This window comes from Protopterus annectens, chromosome 7.part0 (genome assembly GCF_019279795.1).
Source record: "Protopterus annectens isolate FY-2018-M chromosome 7.part0, PAN1.0, whole genome shotgun sequence".
NCBI classification, from domain to species: Eukaryota; Metazoa; Chordata; order Ceratodontiformes; family Protopteridae; genus Protopterus; species Protopterus annectens.
In genome coordinates, this window is record NC_056739.1 from 1,461,456,858 (window position 1) to 1,461,471,407 (window position 14,550).

At 42.0% G+C, this 14,550-nt stretch overlaps 1 protein-coding gene across 1 annotated transcript in view; it reads left to right on the forward strand.

Moving 5' to 3' along the window:
• Nucleotides 1-14,550, forward strand: part of SUMF1 (sulfatase modifying factor 1) — a 1,255,299-nt gene that overhangs the window by 143,688 nt on the left and 1,097,061 nt on the right. Inside the window, exon 3 of the mRNA XM_044076406.1 lies at nt 9,015-9,089. Coding sequence (XP_043932341.1) covers nt 9,015-9,089 — 75 coding nt within the window. The remainder of the gene's footprint in view (nt 1-9,014; nt 9,090-14,550) is intronic.

A 14,550-nucleotide genomic window follows, 5' to 3' on the forward strand; every position in this document is an offset into this window, starting at 1 on the left:
TTGTTGTCGCTTTCTTTCCTGACGTCAGTGTGACAGGGGTATATAAGACACAGCCGACGCCATATTCTTCAGTCTTTTTTGCTGCGCGGTGCCCGAAGCAGAAGCAGTTCACAAGTGCCGGTCGGCCAGCTCCTGAATTTACGAAAAAATTGGAAACCGAAGTCTTCTTTAAAGCTAAGTACCCGTTGAAACTTTTCTTGCCTCAGACCGATGTCAGACAAAGTTAACAATTGTATTTCTTGTGGGAAGCAAATACCGCATAAGGATTTCCATTCCCTCTGCATACCTTGTTTAGGCTCAGGCCACGACGTCTCGGGCTGTCGCTTTTGTGCTTCTTTCAATAAACGCACTATTAAGCGTCGGGCGGAGTTCGCCCAACATTATTTTGGTAAAGCTTTTGATTATAAAATGTCGTCGGATACTCCGACTACCGTTTTGTCCAAAAAACGCAAGGACAAGGACCGACAAGCGAGGTCCGCGGTCTCCACCGACACCAAAACCGACTGCACGTGGTCCGGTTCTCAGCGAGACGCCTTTGCAGTCCCTGACTACCGACGACACTTCTTTGGCGGAGTCTTCTGTACCCGAGACCGCAGGTGCCTCTGCCCTTACTCAGACTACAACCACCGAAGCCACTGTGAGTGTTGAGTCTCCTAATGTAGACAGGTCCACTTCCACCCAGGGTGTCTTTAGGCCCTCATCTTCCTTTTCCATTAAGGCCTTTACTAAGTCCAAATCAGCCATGCATCCCAAGAGGCCTGTTGCCCAGGGCCCATCCCCAGGCCCCATGCCTAAAAAACAGATGCTTAAAATGGCTGAGGATTTGATTACCCTTATCAGGGGTTCCCAACCCCCTCCAGACAAGAGACCCAGAGTGGAGGAAGATTCCCCCTCTTCTGAACAGGGCTCCATTTTCTCAGAACATTCTGATGTAGAGGAGCACTCGTACTCCCCTTATGAAGATTCGGATGCAGAACAGTCCATTCCTTCTGTATCTCCCCCAGAGGATTTCTCTTTTGGGGAAACCTTGCACACCTTGAGGGAGCACTTCCATTGGGATGGCCAAGACTTTTCTGATTCCAAGAAAAGGCTTAGGGAATTTCTTTTGTTACCTCAACACAGACCGCTGGCTATACCTCCTGTCTTGGACATACTTGATGATGTATACTCAGAGGCTTGTTTTAGTCCGGATTCCCTGCCTCCTGCTCCAGTCAAACCTGACAGGTACTACAGAGTTCCTAACTCTCACCAATTTCTTTTCAAAAGCCATAATGCTGACCCTGAAACCATTTCTCAAGGCCCCAAGGGAATGAAGGCCTCTACTGCCAAGAATCCACTACCTTCCGAAAGAGAATCTAGATCCTTAGAAAGGTGGGGGAAAAAGGTATACACCTCGGCCACCCTAGCCATGAGGGCCTTAAATTGTCAGTTCCATATGCTTAAATACCAGCAGTTTCTGTTATCTCAATTAAGAAATAAAATGTCTCAACCTGAACAACCAGATTTGAAGGAATTGCAGGATATGATGCATAGTGCAGAACAAGTGGGTAAACACACCTTACAATGTGGCTATGATGCCTTAGAGGCCTCAAGTAGAACTGCTGTTACAGGATCAGTCATTCGCAGGCATGCTTGGCTTAGGGAACAAAGCTTGCCTGATCATGTTAAAGCTAAACTACTAGATGCTCCTTTACAAAAGGATGTACTATTTGGTACTAATGCTAAGGAGATACTACGTAAAATGGAAGAAAAAGCTAAATCTATGCAAACTGTCAAGGCTTTTCTACAGGTACAACCACCTCGTTTTAGCAGAAATTGGCCTTCTAAAAGCTGGTCCTTTCCAGCCACGGACAAGCCCCAAAGAGGCAGATACAGGCGCACAAGGGGTAGAGGACAATCTCAAGGATCATATAGAGGCAGACAATGGCAAACTCCAGCACCAAGAGGTGGCGAGGACAGTGCACAACAATACAGAAAACAAACCCAATGACTTCCTCCTTTTCATGCCAAGCAAGTCTCAGCTGGCAGCTCCCTTTGGAGGAAAGCTGGCATTATTTACAAGAAATTGGCATATTATCACAACAGACAAATGGATCCTGGACATTATAAACAGGGGCTACAGATTTCATTTTCACACTCTTCCAAAAATGAGAGGCATGCCAAACCTGCCACACAATCAAAGGGCAGAGGCACAAATACAAATTTCAAAACTCATGGACATGAAAGCTATTCAAGAGGTACCTACTCACGAACAAGGTCAAGGTTTTTATTCCAGACTATTCCTGGTACCAAGGAAAGGAACCAACTGGAGACCCATTTTGGACTTATCCATCCTAAATACATTTCTACTCGTACCAAAATTCAAGATGCTCACATTACAGCAGCTTCTTCCCATGCTGGGCAAGGGGTTTTGGCTGGTAACACTGGACCTCAAGTTGGCATACCTGCATGTCCCAGTCAGACAAAGCTGCAGAAGATACCTCAGATTTCTTGCAGGTTCAATCCACTATCAATTCTCTGCATTGCCCTTTGGCTTATCTACTGTGCCCAAAGTATTCACGAAATGCCTGGCATCAGTAATCGCCTACTGCAGACTTCAAGGGATACAAATTTACCCTTATTTGGACGACTGCCTAATCCAAGCGGACAGCAAGCACAAACTTCTGGAACATCTGGCTTATGCAATACGGTTACTGAATTCTCTGGGATACACAATCAACAAAGAGAAATCCAGGCTAACACCATCTCAGAAAATAACTTTCCTGGGTGCCAACTTGGACACAAACACCCAGATGGCCTACCTTACGCCAGAAAAACAGGGGCAACTAACTCAGTACTTCAAAATACTAGCAAATTGTACCAGGCTTACTGCAAGGAAAATCCTGCAGGCTCTGGGCTTCATGGTGTCTTGCATTCTTTTAATCCCATGTGCAAAGTTGCATATGAGAACTTCAGTGGTACCTAAAAAACCTATGGTCTCAGCACAGCCACAATTTGGAAACAATAATACCAATAATTCCATGTTTGCAAAAGGAATTTCTATGGGGGGGGGGCAAGCATGTCAAACAAACACAGGTCTCCCATTCTGCAAGCCTCAAGCAAATCAAGTCATCACAACAGACGCCTCAGATTACGCCTGGGGGGCGCACATAACAGACAGGTGCATTCAGGGCAAATGGTCCCAAAAGGAAAAGCACCTTCACATCAACCAAAAAGAAATGCTAGCAGTGATAAATGCAATTACAGCATTCAAGGACCTCCTGCGTCCAGGACAATTATTAATAAGAACAGACAACACCACAGTAATGTGGTACATAAACAAACAAGGAGGAACACATTCATATCCCCTGTGCAGACTAGCCATGACACTTTGGAACTTGGCTCTGGAAGGGCAAATGGAACTTGAAGCACAGTACTTGCCAGGTTTGGAAAACACGCTGGCAGACAGTCTAAGCAGAAATATGACAGATCCGCACGAATGGAAGTTGCATCCTCGGGTGTTTACACAGATAATCCAAGCGTGGGGAAGGCCAGACATAGATCTTTTCGCCTCCCACAGGAATCATCAATTGTAAACGTTTTGTTCTAGGACCTTCCATCCAAAGGCCTGGAGAGTGGACGCCCTTTCATTCAGTTGGACAGCATGGACAGTGTACGCTTTCCCACCTCTGCCTCTTCTGCCCAAGGTGCTCTTGAAAGCAAGAGCAGACAGACCAAAGATGATACTGATTGCTCCAGACTGGCCAAGACAACACTGGTACCCACTCCTGAGAAGCCTAACACATACTCCTCCCTGGTCCCTACCTCTAATGCCTCTTCTGCTGACTCAGCACAACTACAAAACTCTTCACAGTCAGCTGAAAACACTCAATCTCACTGCATGGAAAATTCCTTAACACCTCAACAGACCTTACTCTCCAAAGAGGTACAGGATGTCATTTTGGAGGCCAGAAGGCCATCTACTAGAAAGGCTTACTCAGCAAAATGGAAACGGTTTTGCTGTTGGAATGAGAAAAAAGGCCAGGACCCTACAAAACTAAATTTGCCTCAGGTATTACAATATCTAGCTGAGCTGCTGAACAGTGGACTCTCATTTTCCTCCATAAAAATCCATGCCTCAGCCATTTCTGCAGAATTCAACACTGATCCACCCTTATTCTTTCACCCACTCTTAAGACAGTTCCTCAGAGGGGCTAAGAATATAAGACCACCAAGGAAACAACCAGTTCCAGCCTGGGATCTTAATTATATTCTAGAAAAATTAACATTGCCTCCCTTTGAACCAGCTGCCTCAACAGATTTGCAATATTTGTCCTGGAAAACAGCCTTCCCTTCTGGCCATTACCTCAGCTTGTAGGGTTTCGGAACTGCAAGCCCTCATGGCTGTGCAGCGCTTTCTAATTTTCCATCAGGACAGGGTTTTCCTTCGAACCAACCCATCTTTTATGCCTAAAGTGGTATCCAGGGTAGCTTTAAATCAAGCCATACACTTGCCTACCTTTTACCCCAATCCTCAAAAGAAAGGGGAAAGGCTGCTGCACTCTTTAGACATCATAGACAGCTACGTTATTACTTGGACAGAACAAAGCCTTTTAGGAAATCACAACAACTTTGTGTCCTATGCTGTAGGAGCTCAAGGGAAGCCACTGACCAAACAGACAATTTCAAAATGGATAGGCCACTGCATACGGTTTTGTTACTCCTATCATGGGAAATCTGTCCCTACAGGCATCAGATCCCACTCCACCAGGGCCACAGCTACCTCTACAGCCTTCCTTAGAGGAGTTCCTACCAAAGATATTTTGGAGGCAGCCACTTGGAGTTCTGTGCATACCTTCACAAAACACTACCACCTGCCTTTTATATTCCAAAACTAGAGCAGGCTTTGCCACTGCTGTATTGCAGGGCATTCTGGCTCATCCCAGTTCCACCTAGTGCCTACCACCCTGTGCGTAGCTTTGGGATTCTACCCATATGTGATTACTGCAGCTGTATGCACGATGAACATAGTACAGTTTTGTACCTACCATAAATGTAGATGTTAGAGTGCTAATACAGCTGCAGTACAGGTTTCCCTCCCTCCTTCCCCTCTTGGTAAATGATTAGTGGCTAACACCTCCTCTTACAACCTAATTTGGGTTATCCTCCTATGGTGTATTTGCTCACAACTACTGTTTTTTGATTACATTGCATTGCTTGAATATATTTATATATATAATTTATGTATTGCCTTCCTTCTGGGGGCACCTGACATCTGGGGCAAGAAAAGACTGAAGAATATGGCGTCGGCTGTGTCTTATATACCCCTGTCGCACTGACGTCGGGAAAGAAAGCGACAACAACTGACACCGGACCAAGACTTTGGAATTCGGCCGACCGAGGGACCGCCTGACTGCAGAGAACCCATATGTGATTACTGCAGCTGTATTAGCACTCGAGCATCTACATTTATGGTAGGTACAAAACTGTACTGTCTCTCTAGTGGCCATGTGATGGTAGGAACAAGGCCTTTGGTTGTCTGCTACCACTTAGAAGGATGGCACAGAGTTCAGTACTGCTTGCTTCAACTGGATGCTACTTCATGATGTGGGCTGAGATGCCTTCCCACCTCCCAGGGTGGGTGAGTTGGCATTGGCCAAAATGCACCCCATCGTAGCTGGCTTATCTATCTATTGGGCTGTCACTCAAACCTTGTAGATCTGGGTCACAGTTAAGACTTGACTGCTAGTTCTGATACATATTTTATTAATGCGTGATCAGTTTGGGAAAATTTGCTTGTTTGAAATCCGTAGATGTTCATCATGTTGATTGCTGCTGTAGTAGCCTTACCTGTATGACTTGTATCATCCCAAAGGTATAACAGCTGGCCAGCTTCCAAAACTTCAGCGCACCTTCCATTTGCCCAATCTGTCAGGCAGCATGAGACAAGCTGACTAAAAGACGAGTTTGGGTGCCAAGCCCTTAAGAGGTTTACTGCAGCTGTAGAGTACGCTCCTCTGAGGCTTTTGAGGATCGACGGTTGGCTTTTGTCCAGTTTCTTTGTTGGACAGATTATAACTCCCTTAGGTGGGGGGGCTTCTATTTAATAATTTGCTAATTATTTATAGTTTCCTGTTCAGTAAATTTATTTTAAAGCTAAGAGTTTGTGTTTTAAACATCACTAGACTGTACAGTACTTTTAAACAAAACCACAGTTTTTTTTTCTTGTCAGTTTATACGTTGTTCAACTTAAAAGCATTTTTTTCCTGTGGAGAAATTGTGTTTATTTTACTGTGTGGAGCAGACACAGTCTTTTGAAGTGCTTTTTAGTGTTTTTTTCTCTGGGGGGAAATTACTTTTTTATTTTTACAGACATTTGCTGCTGGTTTCCCCTGGGAATGACACCATTTTTGGCTTGACCATGGAACAAATGGTCAGTCCCATGGCTGGTCCTTACCCCAGCCACAAAAAGAAAAAGTTAAGCAAACAGCCTTTGTCACCAAAGTAGGCTAGCAATTTGCCTGAGCTGCAGGTGGGTGACTGTGCTGTGGCCATTTGTTGTACCTCAGACCACTCATCTTTTTCCCCGGATCTCTGTGGTGTAGCACCTACAGCCACTATTGACCAGAGTTGTCCAAGTCCTCTGTAGCTGTTGGGATCCCCTCAGTGGGCATGGGAGAGCTACTCTTGTCATTTCTAGAAGAGTATACAAGGAAGGCTTCACTGTTTTGTCATAATGTTTTGCCCATCTCTGGGGAATCTGCTGCTGGAAGATATAATACTGTTGGCCCCATTTTTCCTGTCAAAAAGAAGCAGAAAACTCAGCATTTATCTACTCCTCAAATTTCCTTACCCAGGAGTAGTTTACTGGGTTTTGCTCCGAGTTTAGTTCAGGATATCGATCCTTCTTGTTAGGTAGTAGTTTCTGGTGAAAGAAAGAGGGATATTCCCTTTCCTGAAGATATTTCAAGATCCTGAATCTGACATGAAGATGAAAGGGAGAGATGCAGGGTTTTCTCCTCAGATTTGTGATTCGTACTCAGAGGAGAGCCTAGTTTTTTATTCTCGCTGTGGGTGTTTCTCTGTATCAGTGGGAGAATTGAAGTCCTTCAGAAACTACTGTGAGCTGTTAAAGAAAGGATTTCCAGAACCTCCACCCATTCCTCCAGTTTCCTCTTTCTTGGAGGATATGTGTTACTGCCTGCAGTTTTCCTGATACTCATCCACCTGCTCTTAAAAAGGTAGGACGTGTGAAGTTCCTCACTCTGTTTTTCTGCACGGTTTCCAAACCTTATCCAAAAGCTGTAGCTTTAGTTAATAATTCTGCTACTTTCTGTTGTGTCTTTCAGCTTTTCCTGGTTAGGGTCGCCACAACAGAACTCTGGTCGGCTAATGATTGGCAGTAGATTTTTACATGCTGAGTTGCCAGCTCTGACGCACAACCTTCAACGAAGGAAGCCCATTCATGCATGTCTCCACGCAGAACACGCTGTAGCTGAAAATTGAACAGGACAACGTCTTACTGTGAGGCAACAACGCTACCGCAGCACCACCACCGCAGTTGGGACACAAAGATTAAGTATGGGGGGGAAAAAAGGAGTATGCTTCCCCAACTTTGATTTTCAAACTTTTCAGGCTCTTATGTTAAGTTCTGTCCTGACAAACTGTGACTGTATTAAGTGTTTTGTCTGCAGTTTTGTTTTTGTGAAGAAAAATCTGCTTTAATTTCTTTAGTTCAAGTCACTACTTATTGCATTCATCATGTATATGACTCTTTTGATACTTTTTCAGGGGGTTATGGCCAGTGGTACTGTTTTGAGGAAGCTTGCATGGCTGCATTCTCAGAAGCTCACAGATGATGACAATTAAATGTTACATTCCCTTTTGGAAAGAGATTTAGTTTTTAGCCCCTGTGCTGCAGAGATGTTCAGAAAGTGTCTAGAAAAAGTTAAGCTGATGCAGGAAAGTGCCAAGATTTTTCAGCCTTCCTTTTCCAAATTTTCTAAGGGATTCTTTAACTCCTCATCCAATTTTGGTAAGAAACAAAATAAACAGTCTCAACAAAATGCAGATAACATATGTTTAAAAAATGTCAAGGGAGTTCCAAGACGAATTCTGGAAACTGATAAAATCCAGTAATTCACTATTTAAGAGACCTTGTTCTGCCATTCCACCCTGGCACCCTGTTTTGTCTTCCAGAAAAGTCTGAATTTCCACATTTCTCTTTGCCAAAAGATGGTTTTAAGGCAAATGGATTCATTAAGGATGCAGGTGGTAATGGGAGAAAATTCCTTCTTTATAGGGGTATTTCCTCATCCTGTAGACCAGACTCTTACTTACACCTGTTGTTCATCACAGACTGGATCTACTTAGAAAAGAACAGGAGTGTTTGATACACCTTGCCACCAATCAGCTTCAGTTGACTGAATGTTTTTTTTCTTTAACCGGATTGTTAGCAGTATAATGCATAGCGCTGAACAAGTAAAAGGTCAGTATTCTATCTGGTTGTGTATTTTTTCTGTAACCTTCACCTTGGGAACATCCACAGTTTCTTAGTTTTCCTTGTGATGCTGGCTTTGTTACATAGAGTAATAGTCATGCTGTAAGTACTACATCTTATCTACGAGTGCCATCTAGACAAATGTTCTGACTTTTTTTTCCAGGTCATCTCACAGTTGCATTATTTTTCCCTGAATCTGCATCACCAACACTGTGAACTGCACAGTTGCTTCTGCACTGTCTTGCATAGTCCTGTGCATCGACACTTGGGTTTTACTTTAAAGTTCTTAGTGAAAAACAAGTCTCTCATTTAAAATTTGTTTGTTTTTGGGTCTAATTTTGTAGCTGAGGGAGACCGCTATAAACTTTATAGCTGATTTATATAGATAATTTGCACGTTCATGGGTGACACACAAGTACTTTATGCAACAATTCAGTTCTGGGATGACTTGTTACTTCAATTTGCACAGCCATGACAAGTAGAGTTTTTACTGCTTGCATATCTAACAGTTCTGAACTGTTATTTTGATTTTCAGGCAGAAAAATTTGGAGACTCCTTTGTTTTTGAAGGCATGCTAAGTGAAAAGGTGAAAAGTACTATTACGCAGGCTGTAAGTATATTTAAAGATTGTTTCAGATTAAAATGATTTTTAAATATTTTATCAGTCCATAGCTTAGTACAAGAAGCATGTCTCTGTCAGATGCTAATGTAGTCTCAGCTGTTTGGCACTGCATACTAAATATGTAATGTAGAGAATATTCTTTTTCACAAGCTCAAGATGTGCAGTACCATAGAAGCAAATAACAAATGCAGCACTCTATGCTTACTTAATCGCAGGTCTAAAAATAAGAAAAAGCAACTGAGGAATGGTTGTTACAGCATGAGAGCTTAAAGTGAAACAAACTGCTTCAATTTTTAATAACTTTTATTGATTACTGCTACAGTTATGGAGTGCTGTAAAACAGTGCTTTATAAAGATACTCTGCTTAAGTTATCACTTTCTGATTATTGTAAGAATGGTGTTAAACAGTGATAGCAATTAACTAGGCTGTACCAGAAGGAAAACTACTACTTTTCCTGTTGCTTTAATTTTTCATCACAAGTATACTGGTCTTCAGATTTTAGTTTTACAAGTGCCAAAAACGTTGTATGTTTGTATACTGGTAGTGTTGGTTTAGCTTTGCATACTTGGGAATTATTCTTTGATTCAGTCAGTGACTCAGTCAAGCTTTGATTATAAATAATTTCTCCTACAGCTAAGACATTCTGAATGTCTTTTGTTTTTAATATATAGAGTTTGTGGTTACTTTGTGTAAGCACAAATGTAGCATTTAAGTAGGAAATACACTACAATTATTTGAAGTCATTAATCCTGAGTTTTTGTAATTTGTATGACTCTAGTAGGATTACTTTTTATTTTTGGCCCAGTTTGCATGCCCTTATGCCTACTGCCTTAGCTAAATTTTTTCCTTAGTGTCCCCAGTAGTGTTGTTTGGAAATCAGGGGTGAAAAGGAGGTACCTTTTTGCCAGCACCCTCCCTCGGGAAACAAATCCTTTCTCCAGGAGGGCCATACCAGTCAATCCTGGAGCAATTTTGCGGATACCCCTCCAGTCATCTAGCTTTATGGTAAATGGAAAATAGTCAGTTGCACTGCTTAACCTGCAAGGAAGTTTATAACTTAGTCATTATTATTATTCTCCATTGGAGCCCCCTGTCATTGCTCCCACTTCGACTTTAAGGGCATCTGTGATCCATCTGACTGATGTTGGCTTAGTTTCACTTATCAGTATGTGCGCAGACTGCACTGGACAGGAATCCACTGCCCTTTCCTGTGACAGGACTGAATCCACTTTGTTTTTATTTCATTTACTACAAGAAGAAACCCATTGACTGTTGCTCTCTACTGCCAAAGGCACACAAAATCAAAAGTGCAGCCACAACCTGAATTTTTATTTTCATTTTTTCCCCAGTTTTTCCGAACACAAATGCACTGTCAGCTCACCCTCTCATCTAGAATGAAGTTTAAAAAGGATAGCAGTGGTATGCTTGCTAAATCTTTTGCCTTAGTGGCTGTAAATTGTAAGTTTGGAGCTGTAGAAAGCTTTAGAAAAAAAAATGTGGGTTGTAGAAACTTTATCTTGTGCCTTTGCTGGAAATTATGGAAGCAGACAGGACAGAGCTAAATGCCGAGATGCTTGAGAATGTTCTAAAAGGTATGTCTTGAAACAAGCTGTGATTACATGGCTGTATTAGCTTTCAGAAGGACGTAAAGAGCAGGGAAGTAGCGAAGTTACATTAGTAGAAATATGCATGTCCACTGTGGTGAGCAGCACAAAGTAAAGCTATCAGAAAGCATCTTGAAGAAAGCTGAGATCATGGAAACATTTGATAAGTTGGACAACTTTCAGTTACATCGGAACAATGTTAGAGGAGGCAGAACAGATCAAATTGTTGTATTTTTTGGAAGTGTCTTTTGCTAATACCCAAACCATTTGAGGTAAAAGTAGACCTGGAGTGGGAAGAAAATGTAGGGTTTGTGCTATTTTTTAGTACACCGTCAGGATGTATACTATTGCTAAAAACTGTTTAAATAAGCAAGTACTTACGGCTTTCAGTTTTTGCACTGCCTTCCTCACATACATCTCTTGGTGTGTTCAGAATTCGAGCGTGTCAGAATTGAATCAGGATAATGCCTGTAAACTTACCTTTTCCGCTTACAATTCACCGAATACTGCTGGATGTTGAATTTAAGCAAATTATTTGATTAACACCGTTACAACCAAGGCAGAATTCTCCAATACGTATTTATTTATGTCTTCATTTACATTTATTGTCCAGGAATGTCCAACTGGGAAGATTGCTTTTAGAGTGGGACATAGGGGAGAAAAGCTCCAAACAGCTCCATGGCATTTAGTGTCTATAAGTCGGACAACCCAAGTTCAAGTAGTGGCTTGGGAAGAGCTGAATGGTTGGGTGGGCGTGAGTGGTCAACACTATGATGTTGGACAAGTGGTTCCAGTAAGGTGACTGATACCATGCAAACTTAGGCTTAATAGGACACTAAACTAGCTGTGATTAGAATGTGGGACTGGTGCTACTAAACTGGTGATGCTAGCCTTCGGTGTTTTGGTGTGGGATGGCATGGAGCACTTGTATACACAAAGAAATATTACTCCACACTGGTGATGCAGCCACCTGAGGATGTGGTCTGGACATGATAAAAATGTCCCCAACTGATTGTGTTAATGAGTATTTCCTTGTAGAATGATAGCCAGACCCAGGGAGTGGCAGCAGTGGGGGTGTGGCGAGCCACTCTGTGGGCTTTAAGGCTGTAGTGTAAGGTTAGTGGTGACATTCTCTCTCTCTCTCTCTCTCTCTCTCTCTCTCTCTCTCTCTCTCTCTCTCTCTATTAGTCCTTCATGCTGCTGGTCAGGATGGTGTTTGTGAAAGACTGGTAAGATGTTCATTTGGCAGTAGGCGGCAAAGAAGGCTGTTAGCCGACAACTGGCCACAGTAAAGCAACATTTGTGTCTGCCTGCTTGGATGATGGCTCCTTTTGGTTAACTCTCAGTAAAGTCCATGGCCATGCTAACAGTGATGGGGAATAAATGAGTTTACAGTAATTGTCTAATGGATGATGGGTCAGTAAGTGGGGAGGCAGATAACCAATATAAACACACAGTTAAACATTAAATTAGCGCACATATATATGTTACATTAAGTGTGCATATAGATAAAAGGAGAAATAAACTGTGGTTAGGCTAATCAGTTTGTAAATACTTAGAAGTAAAGAAATAACTAATAAAATTTATGCAGGTGAAATAAAAATCTAGTCGAATTACCACGCAGGGAAACAAAACTATATTAGCTTTTTGTTAAATCACAGGAATACTTCCATTTTCTTGTGAAGTGCGTCTTGATAAATGTTTAAATGCATGGCTGTTTGAGATGGAGGCTAGGTTACTTGAAAGCTGACCTTTATAGTTTAACACATACCTACTCATACCTCTCTGCAGATTTAGAGATCTCTATGAGATGGCCCGTTTAGTATCAGTGCTGTCAGTGACGTCTATACAGGGTTAGTGTGTTAACTAATGCAGGACACTTGGAAGTGTAAAGTAGTCTAGTCTATGACCAAAGCTTAGTTTTACATAGGATATGTGTTTCTCTGATTTAAGCCAGGTTAATTTTATATAATGAATGCATGGAGGTATTTGTATATATTATAGAATCATAGCTGTCCAAGGCCACTGAGTCTCATGACCATTCTCCCTTGCCAGGTGCCCTCCCTCAAGCAGCACTTCCTTTCTCCAGGAGGGCCGTACCAGTCAATCCTGGAGTAACTTTTCAGATACCCATTCAGAAATCTAGTTTGTATTTAATGGAAGATAGTGAGCTGCACTGCTTAACTCAACTTTCTCGGTGGCACATGGTGTATGTGCAGCAGGCTTAGAGAAAAATGACAGCTGGTGCATGGTTCGAATCCAGTTAAATGACAATTTTCTGGTTGGTGGTTGGCTTAATGGTTAAGATGTTTACTTCACAGACACAGAGTACAGGGTTTGAGTCTTACTTTTTTGGGGAAATTGGCTAGGCTTAAAATGACCCACAAGGGCAGCTAACCTAGTACTTGCCTATGAACCTATTAATATGCCGGGAAGTATACTCCAGAGGTTTGTGAGATGCTGGGTTATACACTTCTCCCCCCATTGTGTTTTATTTATCTTTTCATGAAGATTTAGGTCCCTGCTTCTATTACTGGTGGAGATAGTGGACTTACTGAGAAACAGGAAGTTCTGAGCAACTGGGTCTCTAATCACGTAGTAAGTGAGACTCTGATCTCCTCTCAAAAGTCTGACAGACACTGAGTTAAAGGTTAGAGCTTCTAGTCTATCTTGGTAGCCCTTGTTTAGACCTTTGATGATATTCCTTGTAAATTAGCTGCGCCAAATAAAAGGATTTCCTGACCATCATTGTTAGTTCCTTCTTTTCTGATCATCAAATGTCAGCCGAAGTACGTAGGTCTCTAATTAAATGTTTTTTTTGTAGAGGTGTGTTGTCTAGACAGTATGATGAGAGGAGTGGTTGTCTACCAAAAGTGACAAAACTACACGTTCTAGCATTCAGTTTGAGACAATTTTTAGTACACCTAGTGCTTACTAGGGCAAGTTCATTCTAGAGGGTTTGAGTGTCATAGGATAATTTGAACAGTAATCCTCAGTTTGCAGTCATTTGTATACTTTGCTTGCTAGAGGTCTTTGCTTTTGCTTAAAAATCTGAGGAGTTAATACCAAAAAGGATTAGTACCAATGCAAAGCCCTAAGGGACTCCGCTGGTCACTTTCTTAGCTTCTGATTAAGCATTCTAATGAAGCACCTGCGACTCGCACTGTGTGGGTTCTGTCTTTCAGCTTTTGCTATCAATCTTGCACAACATAGCTATGATCTAGAACCTCATTATCCCTTTCAAAGTAGTTTTCCAGATTAAAAAGAGAATCTACCTTTCACAAGATCAAACTGTTGGATCAAATCGAGCAAGATTCTTGATGTAGGATTTTATGAGGTCAATTATAATGCATTCCATGGCTTTGCAGTTGAGGCTTGTACGGCTGATAGGTCTGTAATTATCAGGTTGTTTGTAAGGCCACCATTATGGAAGGATATCTCTGCTGTATACCACTCGGGGGTAAAACCAGTAGCTAAACTTAGGTTAAACAGTTTGAGACATGTGTCTGTAAGGGCACGTTTAACACTATTAATTAAGCAACCAGGTAAATTATCAGGTCCCATGATGGAAGTATTTTTGGTCTGGTTAGCCCTTTTAGTAAATTATCCGTGGAGATAATTGGGGTGCAAGGGATTCAGACATTTGGAGTTTGAATAGAAGTCACAGTGGTGAAGTTGGCACTAAATCTGTTCACAAGTATATTGGCAATTTTATTTGGCTCCGAGTTGGAGGCCCCATTATGAATAAGGTCTGAGCAATGAAGGGTGCTTTTTTTGTTTTCTAACATGGCTAAAGAAGGATTTATACTTATCTTTTGCTTCAGATGCCAGCCTTAGTTCACGA